We start from the raw sequence: 18,671 nt of genomic DNA, 5'->3' as shown, positions 1-18,671 counted from the left end.
TTTAAAGTGGCTAGTGATATATTTACATTTCCCATCAATTCCCATTATTAAAGTGGCTGGAGTTGTGTCAGTGTGTTGGCAGCAGCCACTCAATGTTAGTGGTGGCTGTTTAACAGTCTGATGGCCTTGAGATAGAAGCTGTTTTTCAGTCTCTCGGTCCCAGCTTTGATGCACCTGTACTGACCTCGCCTTCTGGATGATAGCGGGGTGAACAGGCAGTGGCTCGGGTGGTTGATGTCATTGATGATCTTTATGGCCTTCCTGTAACATCGGGTGGTGTAGGTGTCCTGGAGGGCAGGTAGTTTGCCCCCGGTGATGCGTTGTGCAGACCTCACTACCCTCTGGAGAGCCTTACGGTTGAGGGCAGAGCAGTTGCCGTACCAGGCGGTGATACAGCCCGCCAGGATGCTCTCGATTGTGTATCTGTAGAAGTTTGTGAGTGCTTTTGGTGACAAGCCGAATTTCTTCAGCCTCCTGAGGTTGAAGAGGCGCTGCTGCGCCTTCTTCACGATGCTGTCTGTGTGAGTGGACCAATTCAGTTTGTCTGTGATGTGTATGCCGAGGAACTTAAAACTTGCTACTCTCTCCACTACTGTTCCATCGATGTGGTTAGGGGGGTGTTCCCTCTGCTGTTTCCTGAAGTCCACAATCATCTCCTTAGTTTTGTTGACGTTGAGTGTGAGGTTATTTTCCTGACACCACACTCCGAGGGCCCTCACCTCCTCCCTGTAGGCAGTCTCGTCGTTGTTGGTAATCAAGCCTACCACTGTTGTGTCGTCCGCAAACTTGATGATTGAGTTGGAGGCGTGCGTGGCCACGCAGTCGTGGGTGAACAGGGAGTACAGGAGAGGGCTCAGAACGCACCCTTGTGGGGCCCCAGTGTTGAGGATCAGCGGGGAGGAGATGTTGATACCTACCCTCACCACCTGGGGGCGGCCCGTCAGGAAGTCCAGTACCCAGTTGCACAGGGCGGGGTCGAGACCCAGGGTCTCGAGCTTGATGACGAGCTTGGAGGGTACTATGGTGTTGAATGCCGAGCTGTAGTCGATGAACAGCATTCTCACATAGGTATTCCTCTTGTCCAGATGGGTTAGGGCAGTGTGGTTGAGATTGCATCGTCTGTGGACCTATTTGAGCGGTAAGCAAATTGGAGTGGGTCTAGGGTGTCAGGTAGGGTGGAGGTGATATGGTCCTTGACTAGTCTCTCAAAGCACTTCATGATGACGGAAGTGAGTGCTACGGGGCGGTAGTCGTTTAGCTCAGTTACCTTTCTTGGGAACAGGAACAATGGTGGCCCTCTTGAAGCATGTGGGAACAGCAGACTGGTATAGGGATTGATTGAATATGTCCGTAAACACACCAGCCAGCTGGTCTGCGCATGCTCTGAGGGCGCGGCTGGGGATGCCGTCTGGGCCTGCAGCCTTGCGAGGGTTAACACGTTTAAATGTTTTACTCACTTCGGCTGCAGCGAAGGAGAGACCGCATTTTTCCGTTGCAGGCAGTGTCAGTGGCACTGTATTGTCCTCAAAGCGGGCAAAAAAATAAGCAGTGAGTCTGATGCAACCGATCAGACCTTTTTAGCTACATGCAAATGTTCCAAAATGCAATTAGCGGTTAAACACTGTTCTCAAAAGCGCACCACTTGTGCAAGTGGTTTCACATGACAGAGATGAAAATATCCGTTAGAAATGTAAGAAAGGGGGAGATCTGAAGATGCATCAACTAGCATGGGATACTAATATGACTAGGATTGTGTCTATGGCTTCTAGATGACAATGTTGATTTGAAAACCAAAAGAACATGAGGATAATGCTTGTTTTAATGGCATATGAAAGGCTTATAAAATAATTCCCTAAACATTTCTATGGTTATATTTTGGCTAGGATACTTTGAAAAATCTAAGACATTCAGGTTTTAAACATTTTTGTTTATGGTTAAACAATTTTGTTACTGCTGACCATCTCTGCTCAGATTCAAGGTGGGTGATGTGTTGGCAGATTAATTAGGGACGATTTCAAGTTTTCATAACAATCTGAAATCCGTATTTTTGGACACAGATTTGGCCGATTTTTATTTTATTTTTTTACAACTTTATTTAACTAGGCAAGTCAGTTAAGAACACATTCTTATTTTCAATGACAGCCTAGGAACGGTGGGTTTACTGCCTTGTTCAGGGGCAGAACAACAGATTTTTACCTTGTCAGCTCCGGGATTCAGTCTTGCAACCTTATTTAACTAGTCCAACGCTCTAACCACCTTCCCCTCATTGCACCCCACGAGGAGACTGCCTGTTACGCGAATGCAGTAAGAAGGTAAGTTGCAAGCTAGCATTAAACTTATCTTATAAAAAACAATCAATCAATCATAATCACTAGTTAACTACACATGGTTGATGATATTACTAGTTTATCTAGTGTGTCCTGCGTTGCATATAATCGATGCAATGCAGTGGGAGGATTTAACAAAAGAGCATTTGCGAAAAAAGCACAATCGTTGCACGACTGTACCTAACCATAAACATCAATGCCTTTCTTAAAATCAATACACAGAAGTATATATTTAGCTAAAAGAAATCCAGGTTAGCAGGCAATATTAACCAGGTGAAATTGTGTCACTTCTTTTGCTTTCATTGCACGCAGAGTCAGGGTATATGCAACAGTTTGGGCCGCCTGGCTCATTGCGAACTAATTTGCCAAAATGTTACGCAATTATGACATAACATGAAGGTTGTGCAACGTAACAGGAATATGTAGACTTATGGATGCCACCCGTTAGATAAAATACGGAACGGTTCCGTATTTCACTGAAATAATAAAGTTTCCGGATTCGCGCTATTAGCGTTTCAAATGTCACTCCCTCTGAGACTTGGAGTAGTTGTTCCCCTTGCTCTGCATGGGTAACGCTGCTTCGAGGGTAGCTGTTGTCGATGTGTTCCTGGTTCGAGCCCAGGTAGGAGCGAGGAGAGGGACGGAAGCTATACTGTTACACTGGCAATACAAAAGTGCCTATAAGAACATCCAATAGTCAAAGGTTAATGAAATACACATGGCATAGAGAGAAATAGTCCTATAAATACTATGTTAACTACAACCTAAAACCTCTTACCTTGGAATATTGATGTCTCGTATTGAAAGGAACCAACTTTCATATGTTCATGTTCTGAGCAAGGAACTTAAATATTAGCTTTTTTACATGGCACATATTGCACTTTTACTTTTGTTTTTGCATTATTTAAACCAAATTGAACATGTTTCATTATTTATTTGAGGCTAAATAGATTTTTATTGATGTATTATATTAAGTTAAAATAAGTGTTCATTCAGTATTGTTCTAATTGTCATTATTACAAATAAAAAAATAAACATATTTTTTAAATCAGCCGATTTAATCGGTATCAGCTCTTTTTGGTTCTCCAATAATCGGTATCGGCGTTGAGAAATCATATTCGGTTGACCTCTAGTGATGTGCGGTGCGCAACAGGCACTGTCCTCTCCGGTCTTGTGACAATTTCATCTGAACAAGCCAGTGTCTCGTATGTTGACAGACTCAAACCTTTAGACATGAATGTTAATTATACTTCCTTTTTTTTGTCAAACATTACTGGAGTTTAGCCTATTTAATGCATTGGGAAAGTATTCAGACCCCTTCACTTTTTCCACACTTTGTTACGTTACAGCCTTATTCTAAAATGGATTAATAAAAACATGTCTTCATCAATCTACACACACTACCCCATAATGATTGCACATTTTATTAAAACATATTTACATAAGTATTCAATCTCTTTGCTATGGGACTCGAAATTGAGCTCAAGTGCATCCTGTTTCCATTGATCATCCTTGTTAATTCTACATCTTTGATTGGAGTCCACCCGTTGTAAATTCAATTGATTGGACATCATTTGGAAAGGCACACACCTGTCTATATAAGGTCCCACAGTTGACAGAGATTGTCAGAGCAATAACTAAGCCATGAGGTCGACAGAATTGTCTGTAGAGCTCCGAGACAGGATCCTGTCGTGGCACAGATCGGGGGAAGGGTACCAAAACATTTCTGCAGCATGGAAGGTCCCAAAGAACAGTGGCCTCCATCATTCTTAAATGGAAGAGGTTTGGACGACTCTTCCTAGAGCTGGCCGCCTGGCCAAACTGAGCACTCTGGAGAGAAGAGCCAGGGCCAGGGAGGTGACCAAGAATCCTAAGATCACTCTGACAGAGCTCCAGGGTTCCTCTGTGGAGATGGTTGTCCTTCTGGAAGGTTCTCCCATCTCTGCAGCACTCCACCAATCAGGCCTTTATGGTAGTGGCCCAGACTGAAGCCACTCTAAATTAAAAGGCACATGGCAGCCCGCTTGGAGTTTGCCAAAAGGCACCTTGAGTGGCCCAGCCAGAGCCAGAACTTGATCCCAATCGAACATCTCTGGAGAGACCTGAAAATGGCTTTGGAGCGATGCTTCCCATCCAACCTGACAGAGCTTGAGTCGATCTACAGAGAAAAATGGGAGAAACTCCCCAAATACAGGTGTGCCATGCTTGCAGCGTCAAACCCAAGAAGACTCGAGGCTAATCGCTGACAATGGTGGTTCAACAAAGTACTAAGTAAATGGTCTGAATGCATATGTAAATGTGATATTTTAGTTGTGTTTTTTTGTTGAATAAATTTGCTGTTTTATTGTGTGGGGGGTAGTCAATTTTACATTACAACCGTATTTAACAAAGTGGGAAAAGTGAAGGTCTGAATACTTACCAAATGCACTCTATTGATGTAATTAAAAGTCTCATTAAAGTTTGACTACATATACTTCACCTTCCTCATGTCATGTCATCGGTTTGGACATGAGGCTGTAGCCAATATGCATATCACCTACACTTTGACATGTAGGACTTTTTTTATTTGTGTACATGAAAAACAGATTTTAATATTACGCCAATGTCGATCCAATTCTGTTTGATATAGTTTTTCGGACAATTTACTGTAAATCTATTTTTGTCAGAACAATTTTTTTTCTTGTCCCAGACGAGCGTTGTTGTCGAGGCCTGTAGTCTGTAAAGCTTCGACCTTTCATTAACCCCGTGTTAATCTACTAGCCACAGTACTGTCAGTACCAGGCCAGCTGTGTAACCTGCTGTCAGTAATCTAATTAAACAAGGTAATTTTTCTCTCCAGCCCAGTGTGGGCATCTAGACAAAAGAACCCACATAACCCTGACAGACAACTCACTGAAGGACAGACAGATATCTGTGTTATTGCTGTGTCTGTCTGTCTTCTCCAGGCCTGGTTATAAAGGATTCAAGCTAAGGCCTTTTACCATGTGCAGCCTTTTTAATTTAGAGGTTGTTGCATATTGGCTTTACAAACAACAATGAAATTCAATCAGAACAGATATCCCCATAATCCTAGGTATGCAGTTACTGACCAATGAGTCTATTCAGTCCTATAGTCCTATACGTCATTCACTCAGAGCTACAACAGGACACAGAAAGAAAACAAACACATCTTATGACTATTTCTTGATCTGATAAAGCTACCAGTCACTATGCAGTAGTGAATAAGTGACAGCTCTGTACCAAAGGTGATCTCTGAAGGTACAGTGACCCACGGCTGGACTCCTCACAGCTGTACAAGGCTGAGTCATCCTCCACTGTTTCTGTAGGAGCTGGAGTAGAGGACATAGTGGGAGGGTGTTTTTAATAAACTGGCTCTGGCAATTAGTGCGAGATTCCAATATAGCTCCATTTTAAAGCCCTATTGTGTTTGTGCATACATGCTTTTGTTTCTGATTGAGCTGCTCTAAGGCGGTCATCTCTCTATACCGTGTCAATGACCTGTGGCTGTCTTTCAGATGGCAACAGGAGCAGCCAGGCCAAGAGAGAGAAGAGGCCCCCCGGGACAGTGGAGTATACCGTTAGTACAGGCTGCCTCCGTGATGCCTCACTAACTCCACTCTCTCACACTACAACTCCCCTAAACCCATGGGGTTCTGACTTCAAAGACTCTAGCTTAGTAAAGCAATGTGGACAATAAACCTCAAACATTTTCTTCAGAAAATACAGGGGTGTATTCATTACGTCTAGCAATGGAAACCGTTTTTATTTTTTAAGAACCAAATGGAAGCAAACTGAGTGAACGAACAGAGGGACCTACCTGAATTTGTCCAATAGAAAGTCATTTTCATGGCAAAATGTTTTCCGTTTGGGAGTAAACGGTTTCTGTTGCAAAACGTTTTACGGCAAAATCGGCTTAATGAAGACACCCCAGTTGTATGCTTTGCAAGATTTCTGTAGATTTAGTCTCATGCTCCATTTTGCTTTGGGTAGGTTGATACTTTTGGTAATCAAAAATAACCAAGGATTTAACTTCATGTTACAGGTGGGACTCCAGGAATCTCTAAGCAGCATTGCTCTGAAGTTTAACATCACCCCGAACAAACTGGTGCAGCTCAACCGTCTCTTCTGCCGTAGTATCTATCCTGGACAGGTGAGGTTTTAGCACATTACACACCCCTTCATGCTGTAAATCCTGGCTAACATGCCTGTATTTCACCCTTGCAGAAGCTGTTTGTTCCTGACGTGGGCCAATCGGGTGCCGACTCTCAGTCTGTGGGTTCTTCTGACCCCGCCTTCCCCAGCGGCCTATCAGAGAAGGTGTTACAGGTAAGTCAGTTCTCCTTTTTAAGATGACCCACACTAAAGTAATCTTTGATCCTGGTTCTGTGCTTGTCCCTGCTGCCTGTGATATGTTTCAGGATGGAGACTCCAGCGGCAGGTCAGTAAGACCATTAGGACGGGTGCTGTCGCCACCGTCCGAGGACGAGAGCCTCGCCACGGTCAAGTTCATTAAGATGAGCTGCAACTACTTTACTGACGGGATGGTAAGTGGCCAAACCATAGGCCATTTTGCATTAAAGACCACCACAGCAGACTCCAACTGATGTATTTTATTTTCTCCCAGGGTGTGGTGGGAGGGGTGATGATCGTGACGCCCAACAACATCATGTTTGACCCTCACAAGTCGGATCCCCTGGTGATTGAGCACGGCTGTGAGGAGTACGGCCTGCTCTGCCCCATGGAGGAGGTGGTGTCTGTGGCCCTCTACGACGACATCTCCCACATGAAGCTCAAGGACGCGTTGCCGTTGTAAGAACCCACCCTGCCATCTTGAGAAGCTCTTTCACACTGTCCATCTTTCCCTATTTAAACTAGCCCTTTTAGCTCTTTCTTGGTCTTATCTTAACCTTGCTTTTCTTACTGACTCTTCAAGCGTCACACTTTTTCTTGTTATTTCTACCTCTTTCTGCACTCCTCTCACTTGTTCTTTCTCCTCCCTCTCTGAGGTGGAAACTGATTTCCGGTACCAGATTCTAAGGGCAGACGACTCGGATTCGTTTTTGTCTTTAGTTTTTGAATAATCTATTATATTTTATTTTGAACTGGTTCATTGTCTCGGTTACTATTATTTTGCCTTTTGAAACCCCTTTTTATTTCTGTTCTGTTTTTCAGTTGCATTTTCTTTTTGTTTATTTAATTATTTTTATTTTCCCATCCTGCTTTGTGGTGTGCCCCCTGACACTATACAGAGACCCACCCCAGGATCTGTGTCCTCTGTACAGGCCCGGGGAGTGGGAGGAGCTGCCCTCAGAGCGCGACCTTCACCCCTTTAGCCGCTACGAGGCGCTGGACCCCAAACGACCCATCGTCCTGGACGACATCAACTCTGCCCTGTCAGAGACTGGTATGACTGGGAGATAACACATAATGACTTGTATTGGATCAGGGTGAATCATGGCAAATCAAAATGAATCATTATACACGTCAAGTTAAAAACAAATTAGCTTGTGCATAATCATAATTTAGCAATATTTTGATCCATGTGGTCAATTTAATAAAACAGCATGGTTTCTTATATCCCAGTCATAGCGAGAGCAGAGTGTGATCCAGCGGACAAGTCTCCATCAGATGAGTGTTTCACAGAGCTGGAGCTTCCATTGAAATGGAGCGCAGAGGAACCGAAGAGCGGATCCAGACCACCTGCCAGTGCTACAAGCTCGAACCAGCAAGGAGAGCCTCCTGGATCTAATACCCCTAAACGGGCAAAGTCCCAGGACCATTCCCCCTCTGACTCAGTCCCACTGACCTCGCAGAGAGGGGAGGAGGAGGATGAAGGACTGGTACAGAACAGATCCATTGAGGACATGACAGAATCACTGCCCGTCTCATCAGAGACTGAGAAAGATGGTGAACTCTTGAAGGAGAAGCCTGCTAGCCTAGCCACAGGCCAAGGCCAAGACGACAACTCTACAGGGCAACTAGTGAACGGAGTTAGCATTAGAGAACAATCAGAATCCGCAATGGACCAAAACAGGAAGCTGAGCTTCAGTGAGACCGCTGAGGCCCTGGGAAAATGTATTTCTTGGGAACCCAGCCCTGCAGGCGAGCTGCAGAACGGACCAATGATAGAGGGGCTGAGTGAAGAAGAGAAGCGGAAGAGGAGCAACAAAGCGGAGGTGAAGTCCTGGCTGCTGGAGCGGATGCAGGCGCCCATCCAAAGTGAGTGTTCACAAACACTTCAAGCATTTTGTGTCGTTTCTTGTATTGCATTGTTTCAGATTTTTCAAAAATCTCTGCAGACATGCTTCTGTCCACGGAGAGGAAGAGTAAGACCCCTCCCATGTTCCTTTGCCTCAAGGTGGGCAAGCCCATGAGGAAGTCCTTCGTCTTTAGCCGGTCATCCAGCCCCGCTCACACGAGAGGAAAGCAGCCGGAATACTGGTTTGCTGTGCCCCAGGAGAGGTGAGAGGTCAACCAATGAGACCACAGCCAGAACCTCGATGACAACTGGTTTGTGTTCACAATTTTATAAACTTTCAATAAATATTCTGAAACATTAAAGTGTGGTGTGTTTCAGGGTGGACCACCTATATGCGTTTTTTGTCCAATGGTCTCCTGACGTGTACGGTAAGGTGGCCAGGGAGCAGGGCTTCGTGGTCGTGGAGAAGGACGAGCTCAACATGATCGATAACTTCTTTAGTGACCCCGTGACCCCTCACAGCTGGGAGGTGAGTTCAAACGGCATGATCCCTCGGATGAGTGCATTTTGACTGTGATGTTATGTTAACATTGTGGTCAAGTATTTTGTGGGTGTGTGCGGACCAAGCTGTCTTCAATGTTTGGACTATGAGTTTTATCGGTTAAGTATGTTTTGACTGTACGATTAAGGTATCTAACAGTACATGGTTGTGTTCGTAGATCATCACCATCAACGAGGCGACGCGCAGGCAGACTTTTGGCAGTTACGAAGGGGAGGAGCCTTTGGGGGATCTACTGCCCATGCTCAGTGACCCTAGCACTCTGTTACAGGACACACACATAGAGAAGGTACACACACGCCATGACTCACAACACTTTCAATCAAGAAAACAAACATGTGACTTCACCTACACAACCTATGCAGAAATGCACATCGACACACACACTTCCCAGAATTTGTTTTTCTCTCTCCCCACAGCTTGCGTGTCGGCTGCCGGCGCGGGTGCAGGGGTATCCATGGAGACTGGCTTACAGTACGGCAGAACACGGGACCAGCTTAAAGACACTGTACAGGAGCCTATTGGATGTGGACAGCCCTGTGCTACTGGTCATCAAAGACATGGACAACCAGGTACACAAACACTGACAATGGTACCCAATTTGTATTGGAACCTTGAGTTTTTTTAAATTCTCTCCCCCCCCATTAGTTGTTTGGGGGATACTCTACCCATCCTTTCAGAGTAAGTGAGCATTGCTATGGCACGGGAGAGACCTTCCTCTTCAGCTTCTGCCCTGAGATCAAGGTCAGACATAGTCATATTATACTCTGTGTGTTATCCTTATAGCCATGTTCAAGTGTAATGCTTTATATGAGCTGAATGCCATTGCTTTGCTCCCTGACTTCCAATGTGTTGCTTTTCCTTTGCTCAGATGTACCGCTGGACTGGGGAGAACTCCTACTTTGTTAAAGGCAACATAGATTCTCTTCAAATGGGAGGAGGAGGGTGAGTGTATTTGAATATATGTGATTGAGCAATGTGAGGAAGCGTGCAACTGGCATGCTGACTGCAGAAATGTCCACCAGACTGTTGGCAGATAATTCAATGTTCATTTCATTACCATAAGCCACCTCATTTGTTTTTGAGAATTTGGCAGTACGTCCAACCGGCCTCACAACTGCTGACCACATGTTTGGCTTCGTGTGGGCGAGCGGTCTGCAGTGACCCATGGTAGCGGTGGGGTTACGGTATGGGCAGGAGTAAGCTACGGTAAACGAACACAATTGCAATTTGAATGCACAGAGATACCATGACGAGATCCTGAGGCCCATTGTCATGCCGTTCATCCGCTGCCGTCACATATTTTGACGTAAACAACAGCGTGTTGCAGTTCCTGTCAATATCCAGAAACTCAATATCCAGAAACTCAATATCCAGAAACTTCGTACAGCCATTGAAGAGGAGTGGGACAACATTCCACAGGCCATAATCAACAGCCTGATCAACTCTATCTGAAGGAGATGCTGCATGAGGCAAATGGGGGTCATACCAGATACTGACTGGTGTTCTGATCCACGCCCCTACCTTTTTAGAAACAAAAAAATGCATCTGTGACTAACAGATACATATGTTTTCCTAGTCATGTGCAATCCATCGATTAGGGCCTAATCAATTGACTGATTTCCTTAGATGAATTGTAATTCAGTAAAATCTTTGGAATTGTTGCGTTTTATTTTTGTTCATACAAAACTCGTTTTTGACTGCACTGGGCCTAATAAGAATGACAACAAATGGCAGATAATATACACAAAAGCCCTGGTGATCAGGTTAGGAAATGGCATGACAGATATTTTGATGCCTGTGTATCACCTGAAATAGCTAGCCTATTAAATTATAGGCTGTGGCTACGAAGTTTTAGCCCCCGCCCCTACGGAAACCTCTTTCTGAAAGCTAAGGATCCAGATCATGTTCTGCGCATGTGTTATTTTATGCACACTATGTAGCTACTGCTCACACTCCACCTCCCTTTACGTTTCCCTCTTTACTCACCCTCTTCTGAACCATGATGATGTAGCCCATCTCTGCCTCATATTTCTGTATGCAGCGTTGTACCCTCGCTGTCATGCTTTGCTTGACAAAAAGCCATGTAAGCATCTTTGTGTGACCTGCTCTCTGTTGAAGTCAACTTGTCGTTGCCATGTAGTTATGAGTTTGTCTGACCTTTTTTCCTGTCTCTCTCCCTAGAGGTCAGATAGGGCTGTGGGTGGACGCTGACCTGTACCACGGCACCACCTCCAGCTGTGCCACCTTCCACAACCAGCCCCTCGCCACCCAGAAGGACTTCACCATCCACAGTGTGGAGGTCTGGGCCTTCGAGTAGCCTCCCTCCACCTCCAGTCTCCGGCAAACCCCACCCACACTTGTGGGAACCTAGACCGAGCTTCGACGCCCACCCCTTTATCAGAATGCGGAGCTGACGATTTCAGATGGTGTATGTCATGGTTTATGCCAGCCGGTTTGATGTGGTTGGAACCTGGTTTGTCCTGAGTGTGGTGGAGGTGTGAAAAGCTGTGGCTGGTGTATTTCCCTTTCTCTCTATTTGCTGCCTTAAGGTTCTCGCATGCTTCCTAGTCGAAATGTGGCACGCTGGTTTACTCATTTATTATGACAAGATTTTGTGATGTTTTTGTTAGTTTTGGTGTTTGGCAGGTTTTTTTCCAGCTGTTCACACACATTTGAGAGAAGTTTTGAGAGAAGTTTAAGTTCACTAGCCGAAGTCTACTCGCCTTTGTCAGTGATTGGTCAAAAGTAGGGATTCTTCAATGAAGTGTTTGTCATTCAACGAGAGACGACAACTTTTCATGCACATTTATTCACTTAAAATACTGCACCAAACATCTTAGCTAGCTGTAAAATTGCGTGACGAAGACCTCGGCAAAAACTAAAAATAACTACACATTTGTTAATTTCTCTGATTTATTCAAACTATTTTGAGGAAGTGTATATTGACTATGTTGCTAGGGCATCTCAAGAGGGACAAAACATAATATTGCCGCTTTAGTTCTTCGTTTTCAAGCAGTCATTTAAGGGAGTATGTGAGGCACAGATGTTCGTCTAGCTGAGTTCTGCTAGGAGCAAACCGAATCAAGCACCTTTTTATGCCTGCCTGCAGAACTCAACTTCTACCCACTCGGAGGGGGAGAAGTAGAGCGACTCAAGTTCCTGGAGGATGAGAGGCGATTCTGATGCAATTGTCCTTGCGAATGAAATCCGTCATAGGTGACTGTAAACAACAATACGAAAACAATTCATTGTGAGATTTTTGTAATTAGGGAAGTGTCTAATAGTGGGCATCTGGTGAAGTGAATAAACAACCATCAATTCTCGCCAATCAGATTGCTCCTTTTTGTTATCAACCAGAATAATCTGATTTCCCTGAGATATTAGGAACTGATGTGAAAAGAGAAAGCAGGTGAAAGGGAAGAAGTTTTAGGTAGTGCTTTTGAGACTCATTTCTCTAACACACACATTCGCCCCAAACCCACTTTAAATATAGGAGTAATTGTTTACAAAGAGAAGAGGTTTGCATTCACTGAAGGTTGTATTGTTATCATGTCTCCAGTCCTATATAGACTGAATGAGTGTTGCATTTCATGACCCTCTCTTTCCAAAACAACTGCCCACTAAGGGAACATACAGTGCATTCGGAAAGTATTCAGTCCCCTTCTCTTTTTCCACATTTTGTTATGTTAGAGCCTTGTTCTAAAATGGATTCAACTTTTTTTTTTATTCCCCATCAATCTACACTCAATACCCCATAATGACAAGGCAAAAACGGATTTAGACATATTTGCAAATGTGTATATATTAAAAAAAAACTATGGAACTATGGCATTTATGTAAGTATTCAGACCCTTTACTCAGTACTGTGTTGAAACACAGGGTCGCTACATAGCTATTTTCAGGTCTCTCCAGAGATGTTGAAGTCCAGGCTCGTTCTGTTGGAAGGTGAACCCCAGTCTGAGGTTCTGAGCACTATGGAGCAGGTTTTCAACAAGGTTCTCTCAGTACTTTGCATTCAGGCCAAAGAGTTCAGTCTTAGTTTCACCAGACCAGAGAATCTTGTTTCTCATGGTCTGAGAATCCTTTGGGTGCCTTTTGGCAAATTTCAAGCGGGATGTCATGTGCTTCCGTCTGGCCACTCTACCATAAAGGCCTGATTGTGCTGCAGAGATGGTTGTTTCTGGAAGGTTCTCCCATCTCCACAGAGGAACTCCAGAGCTCTGTTAGTGACCATCACCTCCCTGACCAAGGCCCTTCAGTTTCGCTGGGCAGCCAGCTCTAGGAAGAGTATTGGTGGTTCCAATTTTCTTCTATTTAAGAATGATGGAGGCTATTGTGTTCATGGGGACCTTCAATGCTGCAGAAATGTTTTGTTACCTTTCCTCAGATTTGTGCCTCAACACAATCCTGTCTCGGAGCGCTACGGACAATTCCTTCAACCTCATGGCTTTGTTTTTGCTCTGACATGCACGGTTATCTGTAGGACCTTATATAGACAGGTGTGTGTCTGAATGAGTAAGGTATTTCAGTTGTTTTTATTGTAATACATTTGCAAACATTTTTGAATCTGTTTTCGCTTTGTTATTATGGTGTGTGTGTGTGGATGAGGAAAAACATTAATTGAATCAATTTTAGAGTAAGGCTGTAATGTAACTACATGTGGAAAAAGGAAGGGTCTGAATACTTTCAGAATGTACTGTAATGAGGGAGTTTTTGTCATGAACAAATGTTTTATTATACTTTTATCTGTTTTGTTTGTTTCATCATATAGAATTGTATGTTTTTTTGTTTTGCGTTTCAATTTTCTGTTTTGTTTTAAAGGAAGTCCCATCATCGGCCACAAGGTTGATAAATCCCAAGCAGGAAATAGATTGAAGGTTCTCAAGGCAGTATTAGTCTGTCATATCTCTGACCAACTGTACCTTCTCTTTGTTTTGTATGCGTTTCGGTAAGTAGGGTGATTTGCTACAGAGTGTGAGGGTTTAGTCCATTGAGACAAGGGAAGTAGGGAGGGATGTCATTTTGCACTGCAGGCTTGTGGGACAGTTCAATAACTCGAGGTGATTGGTCTTGTCTGTGGAATTAACATCAATCACTTTCTACCACTACGACAGGGAAGGATGGGTCACCACTGGTATTTTATTTGGGAAAGAAAGGGATGTACCTTTTTTCTCAACACGTTCTGTTGATCTCGTGCAACTTAGGGTTCCTTTTTTATTTTCCAAACCAATGTCGATAAAGTGAGTTGATTTCTGTCTCTAGTTACTGTAAGATGACTAGGCCTACTGCATGATATGACTACTGTTGAACCTGTTCCTGCGTTCCCACTATCCACAATCCTTACAGGTATGGCTTTGTTTTATGTATTTTTGTCATATAGATGTTGCGAGTTCTTCTCATTGTGAATGTTTCCAGTGTTTTTTATTTTCTGTGAATCCAAAAATCATAGTATCATATGTGAATACTACCAAGGATGTATTTATTCTATTGTTGCCACGTTTAAAACTAAATAAACAAATAATAGCGTTACATGCTGAGAATTATTTTCCCCCCACTTGCTTACTTGTCCAAGGTTGGCTTGCTTACTTCCTGTCTTATGTGGGCTACATAGGCAAATGCAACTTGTGTATTTATCCCATAGGCTAGTAAGTAAAGCTGACTCAATTTTGACAAGTAGTTTAGGAGTTAACTGAGTAAATTGCTCAACATCTACGGTCATGACTAGAAGGGATCCAGCATTTGGCAAGTTAACATCAGAAGTAGAAACATTTAGCATTTTAGCTAACCCTTTTCCTGACCTTAACCTAATTATCCTAACCTGCAACAAAAAGTAAAATCTGACATTAATTTGACAAAAGATGGATCCCTTCTAGCCATGACCAGGGCATTTGCGCTCAAATTGCGGCCAGGGATGAATTCATGCAGGCGTTTACCGGGGCTGAAGCCACTGGGCCTAGGCCAGTGGGAAGAAAAAAATAATCATAGAAGGAAATGTGTACTGTGTATATATAATACTGTTAGGTTCTAATTTCGGAAAGTAAAAACTCAATGGACATTATGAAAGTTTAACCAAATTTATTCTTCCCAGAGGATCAATACAGCTGCATTAGACAAAAACATTTTCACACAAGCACTGATATTTAACCGTTCCTCCTAGGCTGAGTCTCCTCCTACCCATCTGTACAAACATTGCTCTTTACTGCAAGGCAGGACACTAGTGATACGGGCCATACACTTTTATTTCTCCCTTAACTTCTTGGTGACACGGGGGCAGTATTGAGTAGCTTGGATGAATAAGGTGCCCAGAGTAAACTGCCTGCTACTCTGTCCCAGATGCTAATATATGCATATTATTAGTAGTATTGGATAGAAAACACTGAAGTTTCTAAAACTGTTGGAATGATGTCTGTGAGTATAACCGAACTCATATGGCAGGCGAAAACCTGAGACAAATCCAACCAGGAAGTGGGAAATCTGAGGTTTGTAGTTTCATTTAAGTGATTGCCTATCCGATATGCTGTGTCTATGGGGCCAGGTTGCACTTCCCAAGGCTTCCAGCAGATGTCAACAGTCTTTAGAAAGTTGCTTGAGGCTTCTATTGTGAAAGGGTGTCAAATAAGAGCTGTTTCAACAAATGGACTAGGCTGAGGCCAATCAGTTGTTTACGGCGCGGTCACGCCATTCCTTCTTTTTCCTCTGTAATGAATACGCTATTGTCCGGTTGGAATATTATTGAAGATTTATTATAAAATACCCTAAGGATTGATTGTAAACATTGTTTGACATGTTTCTACAAACTGTAATGAAACTCTTGACTTTTCGTCAGGATTTTGCACTTGCACATTGTGCCTTTGGAATAGTGAACAAAACAGAGGTATTTGGACATAGTTTTGTTCGATTACGTCCATATTTAACATTTCTTGTGGGAGTCCTGGGAGTGCATTCCGACGAAGATCAGCAAAGGTAAGTGAAGATTTATAATGCTATTTATGACTTTTGTTGACTCCACAATTTGGCGGTTAACTGTATGGCTTACTTTTGTGGCTGAACGCTGTTCTCAGATTATTGAATATTGTGCTTTTGCCATAAAGCTTTTTCTAGAAATCTGACACAGCGGTTGCATTAAGAACAAGTTTATATTTAATTCTATGTAAAACGCATCTTTCATCAAAGTTTATGATGAGTATTTATGTTATTTGATGTGGCGCTCTGCAATTTCTCTGGGTGTTTTGGAGGCATTTCTGAACATGGCGCCAATGTAAACTGAGGTTTTTGGATATATATATATGAACTTAATCGAACAAAACATGCATGTATTGTGTAACATTGAGTCCTGGGAGTGTCATCTGATGAAGATCGTCAAAGGTTAGTGATTAATTTGATTTATATTTCTGCTTTTTGTGACACCTCTCTTTGGTTGGAAAATGGCTGAAATGCTTTCAGTGACTAGTTGCTGACCTAACATAATGACATGTTCTGCTTTCGTCAAAAAGCCTTTTTGAAATCGGACACTGTGGTTGGATTAACGAGAAGTGTATCTTTAAAATGGTGTAAAATACTTGTATGGTTGAGGAATTTTAATTATGAGACTTCTGTTGTTTTGAATTTGGCGCCCTGCAATTTTACTGGCTTTTGGCGAGGTGGGATGCTAGTGTCCCGAATGATCCCAGAGAGGTTAAGGTGACCCTGACCTGACCTCAACCCCGCTCAATCACTAACCTATGGCTCTCTCCCCTTATCAATGCCTGCCACATGTAATCGCTCTCCTTCACATTCCAACCTTAATTGCACCCACTACATACCTTCCTTCTATAACCATTAACTTCTAGAGTGTAGACCCTCTAAACCTCAGCACTCCATCCATGACATGAACAAGTATATTTTCATATTCTCAGAACCCAAAAATTTGTAGTGTTGTATTATTACTAATTTTTAAAAACTGCAACCGCCAACCACTGGGGGACACAGGAGCCCTCTCTCAATGAGTGGGTGATTCCGCTCTGCTAATCATCAGATGAGGGGAGGACGTAGGGGACCCACGTGGGTAACTGAGGAGCCCTGCCTTGATTGGGTAATTGATTAATAAATTTAAAAAGTATTATAAATAATTGTACCTGGTCAATTGTGAGTCGGGCTGGGCTGTGTGTGTGTGTGTATATATAGATATATTTTTTGTTAGACCACGGGCCCACTCTCAATGTTCAAAAATATATCCGAGCATAATTTAGCCACAGGATCAATAGTTTATTAAAAAAAATAACTGGATTAAGTTTAATCACAAGCACAAGCACAAGTAAACACCAACAGCGTCTTAAAAGGGTGTTGGGCCACCACGAGCTGCCAGAATAGCTTCAATGCACCTTGGCATAGATTATACATGTGGGCCAGGAAAATGCACCCCACACCATAACGTATCCCTTGTTTACTCAAGGGTTTTCTTTATTTTGGCAGTTAACTGCAGCCATACCGTTTGGGCAGCATGCACACAAATATACCCCTTGTTGCATTGTGGCCATAGACACATAGCCAAATCTTTTAAAATATTATTTTGTAAATATTTTTTTTCCACAAAAGTAATGCACTGGGCCTTTACTAGTATTAACAGACCAATATAGGTATCTGGAGCAAAAGCAAAATAAATATTTCAGTTGAACAGTGTTTCCAACACATTGGGGCGGCTGGCTTCCGGGTTAAGGGAGCGTGTGTTAAGAAGCGCGGCTTGGCGGGTCATTTTTTGGAGGACGCATGACTCGACCTCCGCCTCTCCCTAGCTCGTAGGGGAGTTGCGGCGATGAAACAGGATCATATTCACAAAATTGGGGGAAAATTGGGTAAAAATCAAAAGTTGCAAAGGCACAACATCCACATCAAGTTAAATATTTTTCTTGAAAAACCACATTTTGTGCAGTATTAATTTACCATCCTTACAAACCACAATGTAAAATGTATATAATGGTATTGTACAGAGGCTAGTCATCTAGGTTTGTACCTGTAGATTTTCCATCACCATGAAGATAATGACCTATACAGTAACTTAGTACATGGAGACAGCAAGTGGTTTGTGATGTGGCTCAGTTGGTAGAGCATTGCACTTGCAATGGGTTTACAAAAAAAATATTGTATCAAAAAGTAAAAAGAAATGCACATAACAATAACGAGACTATATACAGGGGGTACCGGTACCGAGTCGGTGTGTGAGGGTACAGGTAAAGTATTTAAAGAAACTGGAAAACATATCAAGCAAGTATTTTTACATTCCACAAGTATTTTCAGATTAAGCTGTTTTGTACAGATAATTATCAGACTCATGTTACAAATGATGGTAATAACAAATACATCTAGTTGACATTTTTTCACAAAAGCAGTGCACTGGGCTTTACTAGTCCTGTATTAGCAGACTGATATACCGAACAAAAAAGAAACTTACCATGCAACGATTTTACTGAGTTACAGTTCATATAAGGAAATCAGTCAATTTTAAATAAGTTCATGAGGCGCAGAGTTATCAATGTTCCAAAAACTTATTGGAAAAAGGACCTTTTGGGTCAAACAAAATAACTGTTTTTCCCACGGGAAATCCAAG

The 18,671-nt window shown here is 42.9% G+C and overlaps 1 protein-coding gene across 2 annotated transcripts in view; it reads left to right on the top strand.

The window, feature by feature from the left end:
* Positions 1-14,617, top strand: part of LOC135557692 (nuclear receptor coactivator 7-like) — a 28,387-nt gene extending 13,770 nt beyond the window's left edge. The window contains exons 4-17 of one of the 2 annotated variants that reach the window (XM_064991210.1): positions 5,843-5,904; positions 6,370-6,477; positions 6,552-6,653; positions 6,746-6,871; positions 6,952-7,136; positions 7,577-7,731; positions 7,911-8,546; positions 8,627-8,789; positions 8,905-9,055; positions 9,246-9,374; positions 9,505-9,657; positions 9,734-9,829; positions 9,957-10,030; positions 11,270-14,617. In XM_064991210.1, the coding sequence (XP_064847282.1) occupies positions 5,843-5,904; positions 6,370-6,477; positions 6,552-6,653; positions 6,746-6,871; positions 6,952-7,136; positions 7,577-7,731; positions 7,911-8,546; positions 8,627-8,789; positions 8,905-9,055; positions 9,246-9,374; positions 9,505-9,657; positions 9,734-9,829; positions 9,957-10,030; positions 11,270-11,405 (2,276 nt within the window). In that variant the 3' untranslated portion in view covers positions 11,406-14,617. Of the gene's footprint in view, positions 1-5,842; positions 5,905-6,369; positions 6,478-6,551; positions 6,872-6,951; positions 7,137-7,576; positions 7,732-7,910; positions 8,547-8,626; positions 8,790-8,904; positions 9,056-9,245; positions 9,375-9,504; positions 9,658-9,733; positions 9,830-9,956; positions 10,031-11,269 lie in introns of those variants that run through there. The other variant, XM_064991211.1, reaches the window with a different exon arrangement.
* Positions 14,618-18,671: the final 4,054 nt, after the last annotated feature.

Source organism: Oncorhynchus masou, chromosome 16 (assembly GCF_036934945.1).
Source record: "Oncorhynchus masou masou isolate Uvic2021 chromosome 16, UVic_Omas_1.1, whole genome shotgun sequence".
Taxonomy (NCBI): Eukaryota; Metazoa; Chordata; class Actinopteri; order Salmoniformes; family Salmonidae; genus Oncorhynchus; species Oncorhynchus masou.
The sequence above is the reverse complement of the archived record's forward strand: the minus strand, read 5'-3'. Positions and strand labels throughout refer to the sequence as shown.